Source organism: Talpa occidentalis, unplaced genomic scaffold (genome assembly GCF_014898055.3).
Source record: "Talpa occidentalis isolate TD23 unplaced genomic scaffold, MPIMG_talOcc4v2.1 talOcc4.17, whole genome shotgun sequence".
Classification (NCBI taxonomy): Eukaryota; Metazoa; Chordata; class Mammalia; order Eulipotyphla; family Talpidae; genus Talpa; species Talpa occidentalis.
This window is the reverse complement of record NW_023601754.1, coordinates 29320561-29335994: the sequence shown is the minus strand read 5'-3', so window position 1 is coordinate 29335994 and position 15434 is coordinate 29320561. Positions and strand designations below refer to the sequence as shown.

The window sequence follows — 15434 nt, the reverse complement described above, 5'->3', positions numbered from 1 at the left end:
GTACTCACTTATTGGTGCATTTGGGGTGCCTTTAGCCCATACTCTGTATGGGGCCCTGTGGTCTGACATTTCAGAAAGGGTTTGTGGCTCTCAACCTTGGCTTCCCATAAGCATGGAAGTCAGGAAAAATCATGATCTTCAGGCCCCTGCCTAGGCCAACAGAATCAGAATCAGCACAGGCTTGTGCATAAGCATTTCTAGAAGCTGTACAGGTGATGCGGAAGTCCCTGTAGTTCCAGGAAGGCAGGGCCCCTTATTTCGTGGGGTCTGATGGCCTCTGCAGGCTTCTGTTTCTTTCATTCCTCTTGCTTTTTTGTATCACCAGTTATTTTCAGTATTTTCCATCCTAGAGCTGCACAGGGTGGGGGCAGCTGCAGGAAGGCGCAGAGGGACAGGTCATCAAGGGAATCCATGCCGTTCCTGCCTGGGGGGCCAAGGCGGTGGCTGGGCAGTGTGGTCTGAAAAACCGCCTTTAAGGGCAAGGTCCCGTAGTTCCAGCAATGACTTTGGGTGACTCAGCCAGCCTTCCCCCAATCTGGGTCTCCCCTTGTCCATATGGAGGGTGGTCAAGAGTCCTCCCCATGCCCATTCTAGTTTAAATTTGGCGGTGGGTACTGTGCTGCTCATGTCCCCACACCGTACACACTTGTGGCTCCTGGGGCTCTCCCTCAGGGCTAAACCCTGGGGTGTCTTGGTGTTGAGGAGAAACCCCCATGAAGAGAGACTATCCCAGCTCCCTCCCTCCCCTGGAGAAGCACCCTGAGGTTTGTTGTATTCCACCCCCTACTGGCCTCTGAGAAGTGGCTCTTGACACAGTCCACATGAAGTGCTTTCCCTTGTAGCTCTTCTCCACTCCTCTCTCAGCGTCCCCTCGGGCCACCCATCAAATAAACAAATGCACTCAAATCCTTGTCTTGGGGTCTGCTCTGGGGAGGTGGGGACCAAGCCCAAGACATCACACTAGACCCCTGGGATTCCATTAGGTGCATACATACTGAGGAGTGTGGTATTTTCTTGGGGAGACCCAGCAGGGCTCCACAGTCCCCTCAGCAGCTCATGCGGTACCTTCTTGCTCCTGTGCTCTCTCTTCACCTTTCTTTTCCTGAGGAGGATGGGTTAATCTCCAACCCAAGACACAGCCACTGACATGGTCTCCAAAAGAACATTTATTTCCCAAATTGAGGCCATGCCATACACATGTGAATTTCCCCTCCCTAGCCTGTGCCCTTCCCCACCAGAAATTGCCCAGTCTCCATGAGAATTCACCTCTTTGGCCCATAAATGCCTCCCGTAGAAACCCTCCTGGGCCCTCCTGGGCGTTGAGGCCAGTCAGGCCTGCTGCTCACAGCTCAATGTGCTCTGTGTGTGGCGGCTTCTCTGCGGCCTCCTGGGCCAGGAGTTCAGCCCAGAAAGCCACTTCCTTGTCTTTCAGCTTCTGGGCTGCCTGTGTGGTGGCTCCAATCTGCAGGTACCCTTCCTTCTGGTCATATGCTGGCCAGTGTGGCAGCCCCTCCCCATTGGGGTTCCTGGGAATAGAATCAAATATAATTCCCTAGAGCTACTGTGTGGCCCAGTAAGCCCTAGAGATTTGCAGTGACCACCACCCAGCTTCATCTTCATTTCCTCCAACAGGCTCAACACCTCCAGAGGCGGAGAACACAACACCTCCAGAGGCGCGGAACACACCACCTCCTAGGTGGCCTCTCCAAACGGGAGACTCTCATGTCAGAGGTCTCATGGTCAGAGGTCACATGGCCAGAAGTTTGACCATTTCACATTAGCAGCAACCCCCTTCCAGCAGCTGTGCCCTGCCCCAGCCCCGCTGCATCTCTGCCATCATGCTCACCCAGTCCGAGCAAAGTTGGCCCAAAATTTCATGACCATCTTGCTGAGTTTGATCTCCTCTTCAGAGGCACCTTCTGTGGAGAAGAAGAAAAAATAGTTTTGCTACTCAAAGTGTGTTTCCTGGGCAGGTGGCAGTGGAGAGCTGGCCAGAAATTCAGGCTCTGAGTCCGTAGTCTAGAACTTCTGTCTCAAAAGTTGCAATTGGGTAATTTACATGCACTCGAAGCTCGAGGGTCACTGACCTGGGCTCCGTGAGGGCAGCAGTCAACCCTTTGTGACCACCGCCCACACCAACCCCTTCAGGCCCTTAGTCAGTTATCCCAGCTCGGGATTGCTCTTCTTGGGTTTTTTCTCATTCTCCGTCACCCACCCACATTTTCACAGAATCTAATACAACACAGAGCTGCAAGGGCCTACAGAAGCACCCAGCCAGGAAATACCCAGGGCCCCTGAGGTGTCAGGGACAGTCTCCAGGTGGCTAACAAGTCACCTGTAACTACTAGTAGTTAACATACTGAAGGTGTTTGTGAAAGATCTTCTTTAAAGTATAACATAATTAAATATATTTTAAAAGATTTTTTAAAAAGATTTATTTATTTATTTATACAAGCACTGGGTACAGTCAGAAGTGTGGGAGGGAGAGAGAATTCACCAGAGCCAGAGCAGGGAGCAGAAAAGGCAGACTGACGAAATACACTGTTGAGGGGAGCAGCAGGCAAGACAGGCGAGGTCTGCTGCACCATGTGAGTAGCTCCCTGGCTGGGGATCGAACTCATGCTGCAGTGGCTGCAGATAGCTTCATAGTGCTGAGACTTAACCCCTTGTGCCACCAGGGAGGCCTTTACAGGAATTTTAGATGGATGGATAGAGATACGTTGGTCCTGATTCAAGGTCAATGCCAAATTTTAAAAAAAGATTTATTTATTTACGCTTATAAGAACAGGGGTACAGGCAAGAGGTGTGGGGGAGGCACCTCAATGCCAATTTTAACCTGACTCTCACTCACATTCTGTTACGCTCTTGTGAGTGGGAGGGCAAGAGGTGCCAGATCCCTGCAGGTTACCCATCATTTATCTTATTGATGCCCAGACCCGGTTCCTAGCATAGCCATGGATGAGGGAGCAGGCCTACACATTTTCCATTGTGCATGTCAAAACAGGAAAATGCTGGAACCCTTTGTTGTTAAACTTACTACAGTGAATTCAGGGCCTCTCTGGTGGTGCAGGGGTGAAAGTCTCAGCACTATCAAGCTATCACCAGCCACTGCAGCATGAGTTTAATCCCCAGCCAGGGAGCTGACCCACATGGCGTAGCAGACCTCTCCTGTCTTGCCTGCTGCTCCCCTCAGCAGTGTATTTCAGTGGATCCGCCTGTTCTGCTCCCCACTCTGTTGCTGTTGAATCCTCTTACTCTCTCCCACCACTTCTGGCCTGCAACCCGAGTTCTTGTATGCATAAATAAATAAAAATAAATCTTTTTTTTTTTGAAAAAAACAAACAAACAAAACCCCAAAACTATTATGGTGAATTCAGGAAATTAAGACTTAAAGAGGAAGAACTTGCCCAAGACCACCAAATGGGGGACCCAGATCTCCTCACTCCATACTTGCAGTCTCAATAAGGGTCATCACCTTTTAAAAATGGGGCTCCGAAGACCGAGAAGAGCTCATCCCCGTGGTCTGACACCTTGGGTTTCAGCTCTGACGAGAAGCTTGGGCTGTACTGGTACTCATACATGTAGGTGGGGGCTCCGGCATCTGAGAGGATATAGTTCATGCACAATTCATTAAATAGATGCACCCTTGGGGGGGTGTCAGATGTCCAGGGTCCCTGGGCACCCAGGGAAACTGCAGCACAATGGGGGCCTGAGAACACAACAGTAACAGTAGTAGCCACTGCCTGTCTCAGTGCCAACCACGTGCTGGATACCGTGTGTCCCTACATGAGCCCCTACCCCTGATGACCAGCATAATAGAGAAGCAGAGTCTTGGGGAAGCCCTATGACTTGCTGGAGCTGGGATTTGCCATGGTTGAATGGAGCTGGGATTTGAGCCTTGTATTTGCTGAATGAATGAATGAATGAATACTGGCTGAATAAAAGAACAATGAAAACTTGGTGAATCCATTCAACTTTCATTACAGGGTGGGGGTCAACTTACATCATAAACCCCTTTGCCTACTCAACACAGCCACACCGAGACATACATGTACAGATTACGCTGCTGTAACACATAGATCCCTGCCTGGTTTGCATCCTTTTGGAGAACACCTGCAGCCTAACAGGTGTCTTCTGACCTGTCTCACTTCCAGTGTTTTCTCACCTATTCTAAGGAGGATGAAGGGGGTCCAAGTGGCTGGTCTGAAGGTGCAGCTATTTAAACACAAACCTGTGCACAAAGGTGACAGGTTGCCACTTGCGTCAAGGAAAACCACAAGCTCAGGGTTTCCTATGCCACTTCACTTATCTCACTTCCTGTTTGGCCAGGGGGGCAGGAAGGTAAGGGCTAGAAAGATAAAGGGCCAGGACAGACAAAGTTGCCCCTCTCTTTTCTCCTGCCTGGTCCCTCACCAACTCCACTCCAAGCCCCAAGAAGATACCAGGTTTCCTGCTGATTATGCCATTGGAGCTGCCCTCTCCTGCTTCTTGGGGACTAACTCTTGGGCCACCCAACTGTGGGGAGAGGGTTGCTTTGCGGAGATCACAGTGCCCATAGACGGGGGATCTCATGGCGAAGGGCTGGGTGCTGACTCAGGCTGGTGGAGAAATTTTACAACCTTCCCCACTTGGATACAACAATGAACTTGGAAAATGCAGAAAAAAGGAAAATGAACAATATGATCATTTATAATCCCACCATTCAGGGAAACCACTATCATATTTCAGCACACACCTCTCCTATGTGTATAAAGTTGGGATAACAATGCATATATTATTTCATAACGCCAATCATCATTTCTTCATGTAATGAAATGTTTGTCCACAAATGACAACATCATATGCCATCCCAACATGAGGATGTCATTTGTTAAATGGCCTCCCTAACCCCTGCTCCCCATCATGACATCTTTGAGCAGGAAGTATTATTTGGAACAAGCAAACTTGTGGTTCGTAATTCACTCATTAAACAGTTGAGTCAAGGTCAAGCAGAGCTTGCTGAAAGGAGGGGTTTAAAACTGACCTGTTCCACTCCAAAGTTTTGGCTTCATTCTTCTTCAGCTCCACTAGTTAATAAGTGAGTTTGCAGCTAGCTCTGACTTTGGACTCTTCAAAGACTCATCTAAGATTTGCCCTCTGACCATAACTTCTAGTAAGGAGCCCCTATAGTGGAGGCTGCTGTTGCTCACCCAACCCCTACTTCTGGGTATGCCAGCCTGACTGCTGCCTTTGGGATCTGTAGCTCTTGGTCCAAGGTCTTTGACCATGGAGACCATTCTGTCCATGTGGGCAGCATGCCAAAGTGCCAGGGAATTAATGGGCCCTTGGGAACGGGCCCCTTGCAAGGGACAGTCACGAGACAAGTCTTCTACCTCCCCAGGGCTCCCCAGCTCTGCTGGCCACTGCGGACACTTGCTCATCAATACGGCATTGCTTGGTTCCTTCTTCTCTCCATGTCACCGCTCTACTCCTCCCCTGGCGTTTTCTGGGATCATCTCCCAGATAATCTACTTGAGTTCAGATCCTTGCCTCAGAGTCTGATTCAGGCAGAAATCAAAATAAGACAGTGCCCCACCCCAGGACTTATGGAGTCAGCCTTGGAGGCCTAACCCCCAGCTGTTCCCTCACATCTTTCCATGCTGAGGGTGGGCAAGACAGACAGGAAAGCTTGTGGGATAGCTGTCCCTTCCCTGTCCAATGTCTTGAACTCACCTCTGTGACTACGGGCCACATTCACAGAGGGGACACCAAATATCAAATCTGCCATCATTTTCAAGAACAGGTCTTTCTTTTTGACAGGGTCGTCTGTCCCTCCTAAATACTCCTCAGTGGCCGCTGCAGTCAGTCCCTCGGGGACATTCTGAAAGGGATCAGGAATGAAAATGACAGCTTCCTCCCTGTACCCCCCCCCCCCTGTGGCTGGCACAGCTTCTTCAGCCAGTGAGGAAGACTTGAGTTAATAGGGAGCTTTTCGCCCTGTGCAACCCCTGACCCAGGGTGCTTGGGTAAGAAAGGCAGAGGGGTGGGGACAGAGACCCCCGGGCCTAGTCTTCATTCTGCCATTTAATTGCTCTGTGAGGTAAGGTGTGGCTCCACCCCTCCTTGGGTCTCAGCTAGTTACCATGATTCTCCCAAAGTCTTACAACAAAAGGATAGGACTTCCATAGGAGAGATGTGGCTGACTCCTGGTCCAGCTTGCCTTCTGAGAGTGGGTAGCCCATCATCTGTTAAAATAACAGTTAATCATTTGTGACTCACTGGGAATTAGCAGGAAGAATCAACTGACCAACTGCCCAAGCCAATGCGGCTGAAGGGCCTCTCCCTTCGTCATGTCTCCTGGACGTGGGTCTTCGATGAGTTGGGCAAAATCAATGATCTAATGGACTTATATCTAGAAAGTCAAGATGTGCTGAAGATAAAGTAAATGTTTAGACAAGTGGGCCCAGACCTTTGCAATTGTCTGTGTCTGTGTCTGTGTGTCTCTATCTATCTGCCAACTGTCTATATATCCAATGTAATTGTCTGCATCTGTCTGTCTGTCTCTATCTGCCAACTGTCTATATATTCAATGGTCAGTGAGACAGGGGAGGTTTATATCAGGCTAGTGCTGAAGTCAGGACACTGGAGAAGATGACACAGACCTTACAAATATCCATCCCCATTCCAAATGGCCAATGAAACCCAAGTCCCTCCATTATGATTTTTTAAAAGATTTATTTATTTATGCATATAAGAACTGGGTACAGGCTAGAGGTGTGGGGGGTGAAAGGGTTCACCAGAGACACAATGGGGAACAGAACAGGCAGACTGACTGAAATACACTACTGAGGGGAACAGGGGTGAGTTAGGAGAGGTCTGCTGTGCCATGTGGGTCACCTCCCTGGCCAGCCAGGATTGAACTCAAGCTGCAGTGTCTGCAGATAGCTTCACAGTGCTGCATCTTAACCCCTTGCGCCACCAGGGAGGGCCCCCATTATGATTTTATATTATAGCTTTACTCCTTGGGTAAGACCCAAGAAATTTTTCAAGGTTAGGAATATAGAATTCTGTACTTAATGCCTCCATCCAAGCCTCTGCAGGTGACCACACTCCAGTGTGGCCTCTGGCCACTTAAGGTCACATACCTAGGATGCCTTGAGTCCCTCTTTAAAACATCTACCTGAGAAAGCTCCAGACACCAGGAGAACTTAACTGCCATGGATTCTAGTAACAAACCTGGGATGGGCAGAGGGTCCTCAAACTCAGCTCTAGAAAGCTTGCCATTATAAACCTGGTCTCTGCCCTTTGAGATGTAAATTAAACACCCAAAACTGGTTCCACAAGGACCAGAGAGCCTTCTCTCTGAAAAGAAAACACTCAGTCCTGGGGTGTGGGGAGGGAGTATAAGGTCTACCCTTGGTGGGCACCTGGCTTCCACTTACACCACTGCTCCTGCCATCAAGACAAGTCGATTTCTCCTCCAGAGAAAACTCAGGTGGCCTAGTCACATGGACAAACCCACATGCACAGCCCACCTCTTAGTACACTATGGCCTTTATATGATCTCCAGCCTTTTGTATCAGGGATGAGAGCTCAGTTCACACTAGACTCTTCTCCCTATTGCAGTGGGGTCACTGAATAAACCTAATGTTCCAACTTCAATGAGTGTATAAAGCCCTTGCTAACTTTTAGAAGACAATTCTAACTCAAGAGGAAACACATTTCTCTGAATCTGTCCAATTAGATGACTAAGAGCAGAAAGGGGGATTTATGGGGAAACTGAAAATCCCAAGCCTGGGGGTGAGGCTGCTAGTAGGGCCCCAGGCTCACTCCTCACTCAAGTACCTCCTGTCAAGGCTGTGGTTCCCCCTTCAGCACCCACGAGTCTCCCCCAGCCCCTACATGCCAGGATCTTGGTTTGAAGACAATCAAGAGAGGGTTTGGGGAGAGGCTCCTGGGCTACACCACCCAGGTGACCATTGGGGTATCCCAGAGAAAGTGTCCATGGAAATGTCAGTTTGTGCTAAAGGGGACAGGGATCTGGGGGGAGGGGTGGCGGGGCAGCAGGTGGCAGTCTTCTAAGAGTCCCGCACTTGCTCACCGTTGGCAGAAGCCAACTAAACTCATCCTTGTTGATTCCAACCATGTAGGGAACAGTGTTCAGGTTCTTTTCAGCCATCATCTCTTCAGGGGTCTTCGGCAGCAGCACTCCATCAACCACAGTGGGCAGGAAGGGGTGGCTCTGGGAAAAAGCCAGCATGCTGTTTGTGCTTCTCCCATACGGACACCAAGGTCCCCATCTCCAGCCACCTGGGTGAGACCAGTACCATAGACCTGTGTGGCCAAGGGCAGTGGCCATTGAATTCAGGGTCCTAAAAAAGGCAGCTAAGTCTTTCTGATCCCAAAAGGTAGAAGTTTGCCCAGGGGAAAGCAGTGGTAAGGTGATGGGTAACTACCCCAGCAGGAGGGCTGACAGGGCAGGATATTGAGAAGTTGCTTCTCAAGAAGGTAAAGTCATCAGAACCCGGCCAGGTTGCAGGATGGGAGGAGAGGAGAGATGGAAGGGGATCCCCTTCCTGAGGGTCCTGCAAATAGTGAGTTTGTGATACTAATCCTTCCTGCAGCTTTCAGGAGATCTGGGCCCTTCCTGTAGACTCCCCTATCCAGTTACCTCCACCTCTACATGGTGGAAAATTCTAGTCTCCCCTTCTCCCCCCGGGGGCAGGAAATATAAACATGATGGGGGAGGCAGCCTGGGGGCTGGGCCCAGGGAGTTAGAATTAATGAGTGGGAGCCCTGGATTAGGAATCAGGGGATTGAGTTCCAGATCCACAGTTGGTCCTCCTGGCGGTGTTACCTAGGCAAGTCACCGCAGCCCTCTGGGCCTCAGCAATACAAACATGAGTCCAGAGGGAGATTTCTTTCATTCATAATTAACTACAGCTTAAAGTTGTCAAGATTTACAACCTATAATCAAGAAGTCAAAGGTCCTTACCTCCCTGGAGTCTCCAAGTAAATGAAGAGTGAAAAATTTCTGTGAAGACAAAGAGAGAATGTGGGTGAGAAAGGAACCGGGGGAAAAAATCTGATGTTTGTGAGCTGTGTGCTGCCAAAAGTATCAGGTTCAAGGTATCAGGTTCTCCTCACTGGTGCCAACCTGGCTGGGCCAGGAGGAAGTGGGCAGGATGCTGGCTCCCCTGGACACAAGCTCAGGGTGGAGGTGCAGGGGGGTGCTGGGGGAGTGAAGGGGTTGGAGCACTGAGAGATGTCTTTTGTGCCTGCCCTGTCCTCCATCCATGTCTCCTCCTTGTTCCCCAGAGCAACAACATCCCGATTTTCCTTTGGGATACCTCCCATTTTCCCATTCTCACTCTATGAATCCAGGCCTCTGTATGTGACCCAGGGTACTTCCTTTCCTGGGCACAGAGATTGGTTCAGGGATGGGCATGTGCCCATGTCAGTCCAGTAGAGTTAACCTCAACACTTCTGCTAGAATTACTAGGGAAGAGTGTTTCTAGACAGATAGGATCTAAGTGTAGAGAGCTATTGTCTTCGACCTCCCAAGGAGACAAACCTCCTAAGAGTGAATTTAACATGGGTGGATGGGTGGATGGATGGATGGACAGACAGATAAATGAATGCACAAATGAATGGAGTTGGTAAATATAGGAATACAGGCAAATTGGATGGTTAAGTGGATAAATGCCTGATAACTAGCAGGTAGGTGATGAATTCACTATTGATTTTAGAGAGATGAGTAATGGGGTGAAGATATACGATGGCTGGATAAACATGGGTGATTGATAATAAATTAATAAAAGGTAAAAATGGATTGACATTAGGTTGATGAAAGGATATCAATGAACTGGATGGATTGGTGAAATTATAGATGGATAATAAGATGGTGAATGAAAGGATGAATGACTGTGTGGATGCATGTTATCCCAGAGTCACAGTTGAGGCACTCTCAGAAAACCCCTACGGGATTGAAACTGAGTTTCTAAATTAACCAAGAAAACTGTGACAATTTTTCTGAAAAATTTTTGTTCTTCATATCGCCAACCTTAAAGTTCAGAATGGTAGTGGCGTGTGGGAATATGCAATGCCTGATTTATTAGAAATATATCTGAAACAAGAATGACAAAATAGAAAGTTTGATAGAGCTAGGAGATTATTATACCATTGTTCATTATACTATTTTTTTAATTTACTTTTTTTTAAAAGTTTTATTTATTCATGCATACAAGAACCGGGGTACAGGACAGATATGCGGGAGGGTGAGAGGATTCACCAGAGACAGAGTGGGGAACAGAACAGGCAGACTGACTGAAACACACTGCTGAGGGGAGCAGCAGGCGAGACAAGAGAGGTCTGCTACGCCATGTGGGTATCTCCGTGGCTGGCCGGGATCGAACCCACACTGCAGAGGCTATGGACACCTTCACAGTGCTGTGCTCAACTGCCTGCGCCACCAGGGAGGCCCCATTATACTATTTTTTTACTTTGTGAATGTTTAAGATATTTCCGAATAAAAAAGGAATGAAGAAATTCTTCCTCCAGACCAAAAGCTGACATTAGCCTGGACAGGTGAGAAACGTCCCAGGTAGTCTTTCTGAGGCCCAGTTCACAGGCTTGGGGAAGGTACAGCGAGAGGTGTGTATAGGTACCTACCATCTTCAGCGACACATCCAAGAGCTCTTCCTCTGTCTTCTGGCGCAGGCAGTGAACAAGGACAGCTGAGGTGGTTGTCTTACAACCAGCAAAGAAAGCGATTTTCTGCAGAGATCAAAGGGAACAGCAGAATTCAAGAGGCATGTCCCTTGCCTCCATCAGTAAAGAGGTATTCTTGTCCAATGTTGATGTCTAAAGGCAGCAGGGGGTGGCAGAAAATCCTCCAGACCAAGAGGTGTGGGTCCTGGGTCCTAGTCACACCAATTACACAACCTCCATCTATGTTACCTTATCTCTGTTAAAAGGACATGCTCTCAAGGCTGAACATCTAAACAGAGGCAGCATGGGGTGGGGCTTAACCTTAAAATATGCTGTCTGGTTTCAAATTGCAGCTCAGCCACTTGCTAACAATTTGGCATTGAGCAATCCACAGGTAGGGTGAGGGAGAGAGGAAACTGCTAACAGAGACAAGGCAGGTTCCAGAACAATGGGGTGTGGGGAGGGTGCATGGGCGCCCCATTGCTTAGTATCATGTCTGACACAGGGTGCCTGAATGTATTTGTTGAATAAAGAAAAAGTCACAGGGAGAAGTAGAAGAGGAGAGAGGGAGAGACTATGAGTCTTAGATTCCCTTCCTTTTGCCAATGTCAAGTTCCTGTTTAACAGCAAAATGTTCTTTTCTCTGTCACCTCTTTAAATAAATTCCCCCTTCTTGACTTAAGCCTGGTCAAGTGCTTCTATTGTTTACAACTAAAAAGATTCTTTAAAACATTCTCAACCCCCCCCCAAAATTCCTAGTGGCTTCTTTTGCTCCCCTCCTACTTACAAGTCCCCTTTAGTCTGGTGCTGAAGCCAGCTCTCACAGCCCTGACTCATCACTGACTGTAGGGGGCGCTCTTCTCAGCAGAACCTCCCTGTTGCTCACCTTCCTGGGCTTCCTAACACTCCAGATAAAGACAAACTCCTCACCAGGGTCCTTCTTACGCGTCATGATCCCTGCCAACATTCCGCCATTAGTCTACTTCAAGTTCCCTCTGCTCCTCCTCCAGCCACATCAGCCTGTCTTGCTTGCTCCCACACAAGATACCTCCTTCTATCCCAGGACCTTTGCACATGGTGCTCCCTCTTCCTGGAATACCCATTTCTCACTGAGTAAATAACTGCCCATTCTTCTGATCGCAACTCATTGATCCATTTTCCAGGAAATTTTTCCTGATAATCTCCCCTTATACTCTGGGGTAAGTGCTTCTTTTGGATGCTTGTTGGGAGCCTGCTGCCCTAAAAGGAGCTGGAGTTTTTGGAGAATACCTGTTTACTCTGCATACGGAGTTCCAGGACATTAGAAGTTCTGCAAATAGAACTTCCCAGAATTGACTCCTGTTCTCTGAGGACCTACTGGCTTCTGCTCATGTTCCTCACTAACCAGAAAAACTTGCTTTCAGTAGTAGCTTATTAATCTGTATAAGCAAAACCACAGTTGCATGCTATTTTCTTGTTCCTTTGTTCATATCTTCAATAAAAGCTTGGGCTGGGAGAGTGAAAGGCAGAGCAGCTCTCGATGGCACTCTCCCTGGCCTCCCCACATTGCAAATTCATTTAGACTCCAAGTCTTTGTTAATGGCAGAGAACTTCATCGGCTGTCCTGTCTGCAGCAGATGCTGTTATGACATCAGGTACCTCTCCTTTATTGCTCTTGTCACAGTTGACATTTAATAATTAGTGTGATTATGGAACCATTAACTGTCTCCGTTCTTATAATGGAAGCTTCATAAGGTTGCTAGGTGTCTCTATATCAAAACTATTTATTGAGTAAATGAATGAATTCTCTAGGAACCAACCCTGGTTACAAGGTCTTCAGGGAGGAACCACTCCAGACCCACATTCAGTAAGGGGGTTCACCAGAAATCAGACTGGAAAGGGACACAATGACTGTCCAGGCCTACTGTTCAACCCTGCATCCCACCTTGGCACAACTGAGGCAGTGCAGTCAATGTGCCCAGAGCTCCTGCTCTGCCCTGACAGCTTGATGACCTTGGCATGTTTCTTCTGCTTTATGATCCAGTTTGCTCATCAGTGAAACTGGGAGTTGAATGAGATGTCTCCTTGCCCTTCTCACTCAGATATTCTCATTTTCAAGATTTTTTGAGGATGTCAGCTGGATCCCATAGCAAGAAAATTCTCAGATTTCAGGTCACAGAACAATGGGTATAAGAGGGATCCAGAGTGAGTGAGACCTACCTGAGCTGCAGCGCTCATTTCCTTCTTGACCAGACCAAAGGTGAGGGACACACCACTCTCAGAGATAGCCCGGTGGAAGAGGTTCTTAGACAAGGGAGATAAAACCTGGGAAGGGAGTGGAGAGGAAAGGAGAATATGCTTCTGGACAGGAGGTCTTCAATGACTTCCCTCACCCCTTGTACTGTCCTGGTCCATTTCCCTGGGGACACTGGAGTTCAGTGGACCCCTCAAAGCCTCTCGTGGCTTTGCCTTTTCTTCAGGTTGCTCCAAGAAAACATCAGCAGGAGGGAGCCAGGACCACAGGGCAAGGGACAGAACACAAAGTATGTGGTTTGTGCCACATTCTGATATTAATCAGAAGCATCAGGAAACTTGTCAAACCCAAGATTCCAAAGTGATGAGATTGAGTATATAAATGATTTCACAGTCTTACCATGGAATACTATGCAGCTATAAAAATAATGTTACGGAAAAGTACTTAATAGTTAGGTACATGTTCATGTTATACTGTAATGCTAAGGGAGATTATTTGTTTAAAAAATCTTAGGTGGGTATGTAGGTAAGTAAGTAGGTAGAGAGATAGGCAGATGGATGGATAGATAGATATCTAAGTTAAACTGAGTTCTGAGCTTCCTGGAAGCTATCCTGGGGTCCAAGGAGTGCTAAGTCATTAACTCGCCACCATTTAACATTGTACAGCGTGGGGTCAGCCCTGAACCCAGGTCTAATCAGTAAAGGTGCCAATGGATAGACTGGTTGAATTCCAAGGGATCCAGTCAGCAACCGCATTGGACCAGAAACACTTACAAGAATAGAGACACTTTCACCTCCTGCTGATTCTCCAAAGATGGTGACAGAGCCTGGGTTTCCTCCAAAGTTAGCAATGTTCTCCTGCACCCAGCGCAGAGCAGCCAACTGGTCCAAGTGACCCCAGTTTCCTAAGCAGTGTTCATCTCCTGTGCTATGAGTAAGAGAACAGGGTGGGTTGGGGAGCAAAGAGGTCATGGCTAGATTCTTAAGAACATGGGTGGGGCTGGGAGCTCCAGGTGAGCCTTCTGGAGTAAAACTGGTCTTCCGTGGCTCTAACACATGTCTTCACTTGCCTCCCATTCCTGTAGCACAGTTCCATTGTACATTCATTCATACCACTGAGCATCTTCTGTGGGCAAAGTACTGTCCCCTAAGGCCTAGGAACACTTTGAGAACAAAATAGGAAAAAATCTCTCATGGAGCTCATACTACAGATCATAAAAACAAATAGATAAATATAGCATTACAGGTAGTAAAAATGCTTTCAGGAAAAATAAAAAGCAATAAAAGAAAAGGCAGAGGTGAGGTTGGGGAACAGGAGGTTCTGGCAAAGAGCCTAGAAGGTAGAGGCCAGGAGCCAAGAGAAGGAAGCATCTCAAAAAGCTGTGAGCAACCATGTGTGGAAGCTGCCAAGATTGGACCCACAACTGGTGGCATGGCTGCGGTGAAGTGGAGAGACCTGGAGGAGAGGAAGGGAGAGAGCTCATGTAGCACTTTTAGAGTGACAGGAGCAGAGAAAGGGGCTGTGGGTGGGAGGAATGAGGAGAATCAATGAAAGCAAGAAGGCAAAGCAGTCCAGGACGCGACACAGCTCAGAAACCCCTCCCCCAGCTCCCTAGGTCTTTCCAGGGAGCAACCCACCGCCGCCTCAGCCTGTCCACCCGTGGCCCCAGGGGCAGTAGTTCCAGGGCCAGGGCATTCAGAAAAGGCATTCAGAGTAACTGGGTCCTGCAAGAAACTTGGCTCCGGTGCCCATGCAGAGTTGACTGAGAAGGTTCTAGAAGATTCTAACCTTCACTCATTCTCATGTGTGTACCAAATCGGAAGGAAGAGGGGTGAGTGGGCCTAACATTGCTTCTAGGAGGGTTGTCCCAGCCATTGATGTGTGGCTCCAGCCTCCCGTTCCTTTACTCACAAGCATTGCCTAATTTCCTGCTCCTTTCTTCCTTTCCTGCGAGGTAAGAGAAGTAATCTGTCACAGCTGGGCTGCTTGCTAACTTTCATGATGGAGGCATACCATGAGCGGGGCAGCACAGGTGAAAAAGAAGAAAGTTTCAGGAGGTAACATTTGCGCTGGCCCTTGCAGGATGCATGGGTATCTGTCAGGTCGAGTAGGCATTCCAGGTAGAGGGGCCAGTACATGCCAAAGCTCAGAAACAAGTGAACCATTACCAACCCCCCAAAATTGGGGTTGCAATTGTATGGGGAATATAAAAATTAAAAAGAAAAAAAAAATAATGCATTATCTGGAATCACAAGTCAGAAGAAGTAAAAACATTGCAAGAACTATACTAAAAAAAAAAAGAAACAGAAAAAACAAAACAAAAACACAAGTGAACCAGTATGGCTGGAGGTTGAGAAGGTAGGTGGAGCCCAATTATGAAAGGACTTGGTGAAGGTCGGGGGTATATAGATAAGTAAGTAGGATCCCCTGAAGGGATTCCCCCTGAGGGCTGACATGCCTGGAAGTGGCCCCAGCACACTCACTTGGAAGTCCACAGTGCAGGGAGGAGAAT

General features: G+C 48.2%; 1 protein-coding gene across 2 annotated transcripts in view; it reads right to left on the bottom strand.

The window, feature by feature from the left end:
* Positions 1-1220: 1220 nt before the first annotated feature.
* LOC119250406 (liver carboxylesterase 1-like) overlaps positions 1221-15434 on the bottom strand; it is a 28350-nt gene continuing 14136 nt past the window's right edge. For both annotated transcript variants that reach the window (XM_054697601.1, XM_037518134.2), the window contains 10 exons: positions 13696-13849; positions 12889-12993; positions 10651-10755; positions 8975-9013; positions 8081-8221; positions 6144-6224; positions 5713-5860; positions 3476-3601; positions 1847-1919; positions 1221-1526 (listed from right to left, as the gene is read on the bottom strand). In XM_054697601.1, coding sequence (XP_054553576.1) covers positions 1343-1526; positions 1847-1919; positions 3476-3601; positions 5713-5860; positions 6144-6224; positions 8081-8221; positions 8975-9013; positions 10651-10755; positions 12889-12993; positions 13696-13849 — 1156 coding nt within the window. In that variant the 3' untranslated portion in view covers positions 1221-1342. The remainder of the gene's footprint in view (positions 1527-1846; positions 1920-3475; positions 3602-5712; positions 5861-6143; positions 6225-8080; positions 8222-8974; positions 9014-10650; positions 10756-12888; positions 12994-13695; positions 13850-15434) is intronic.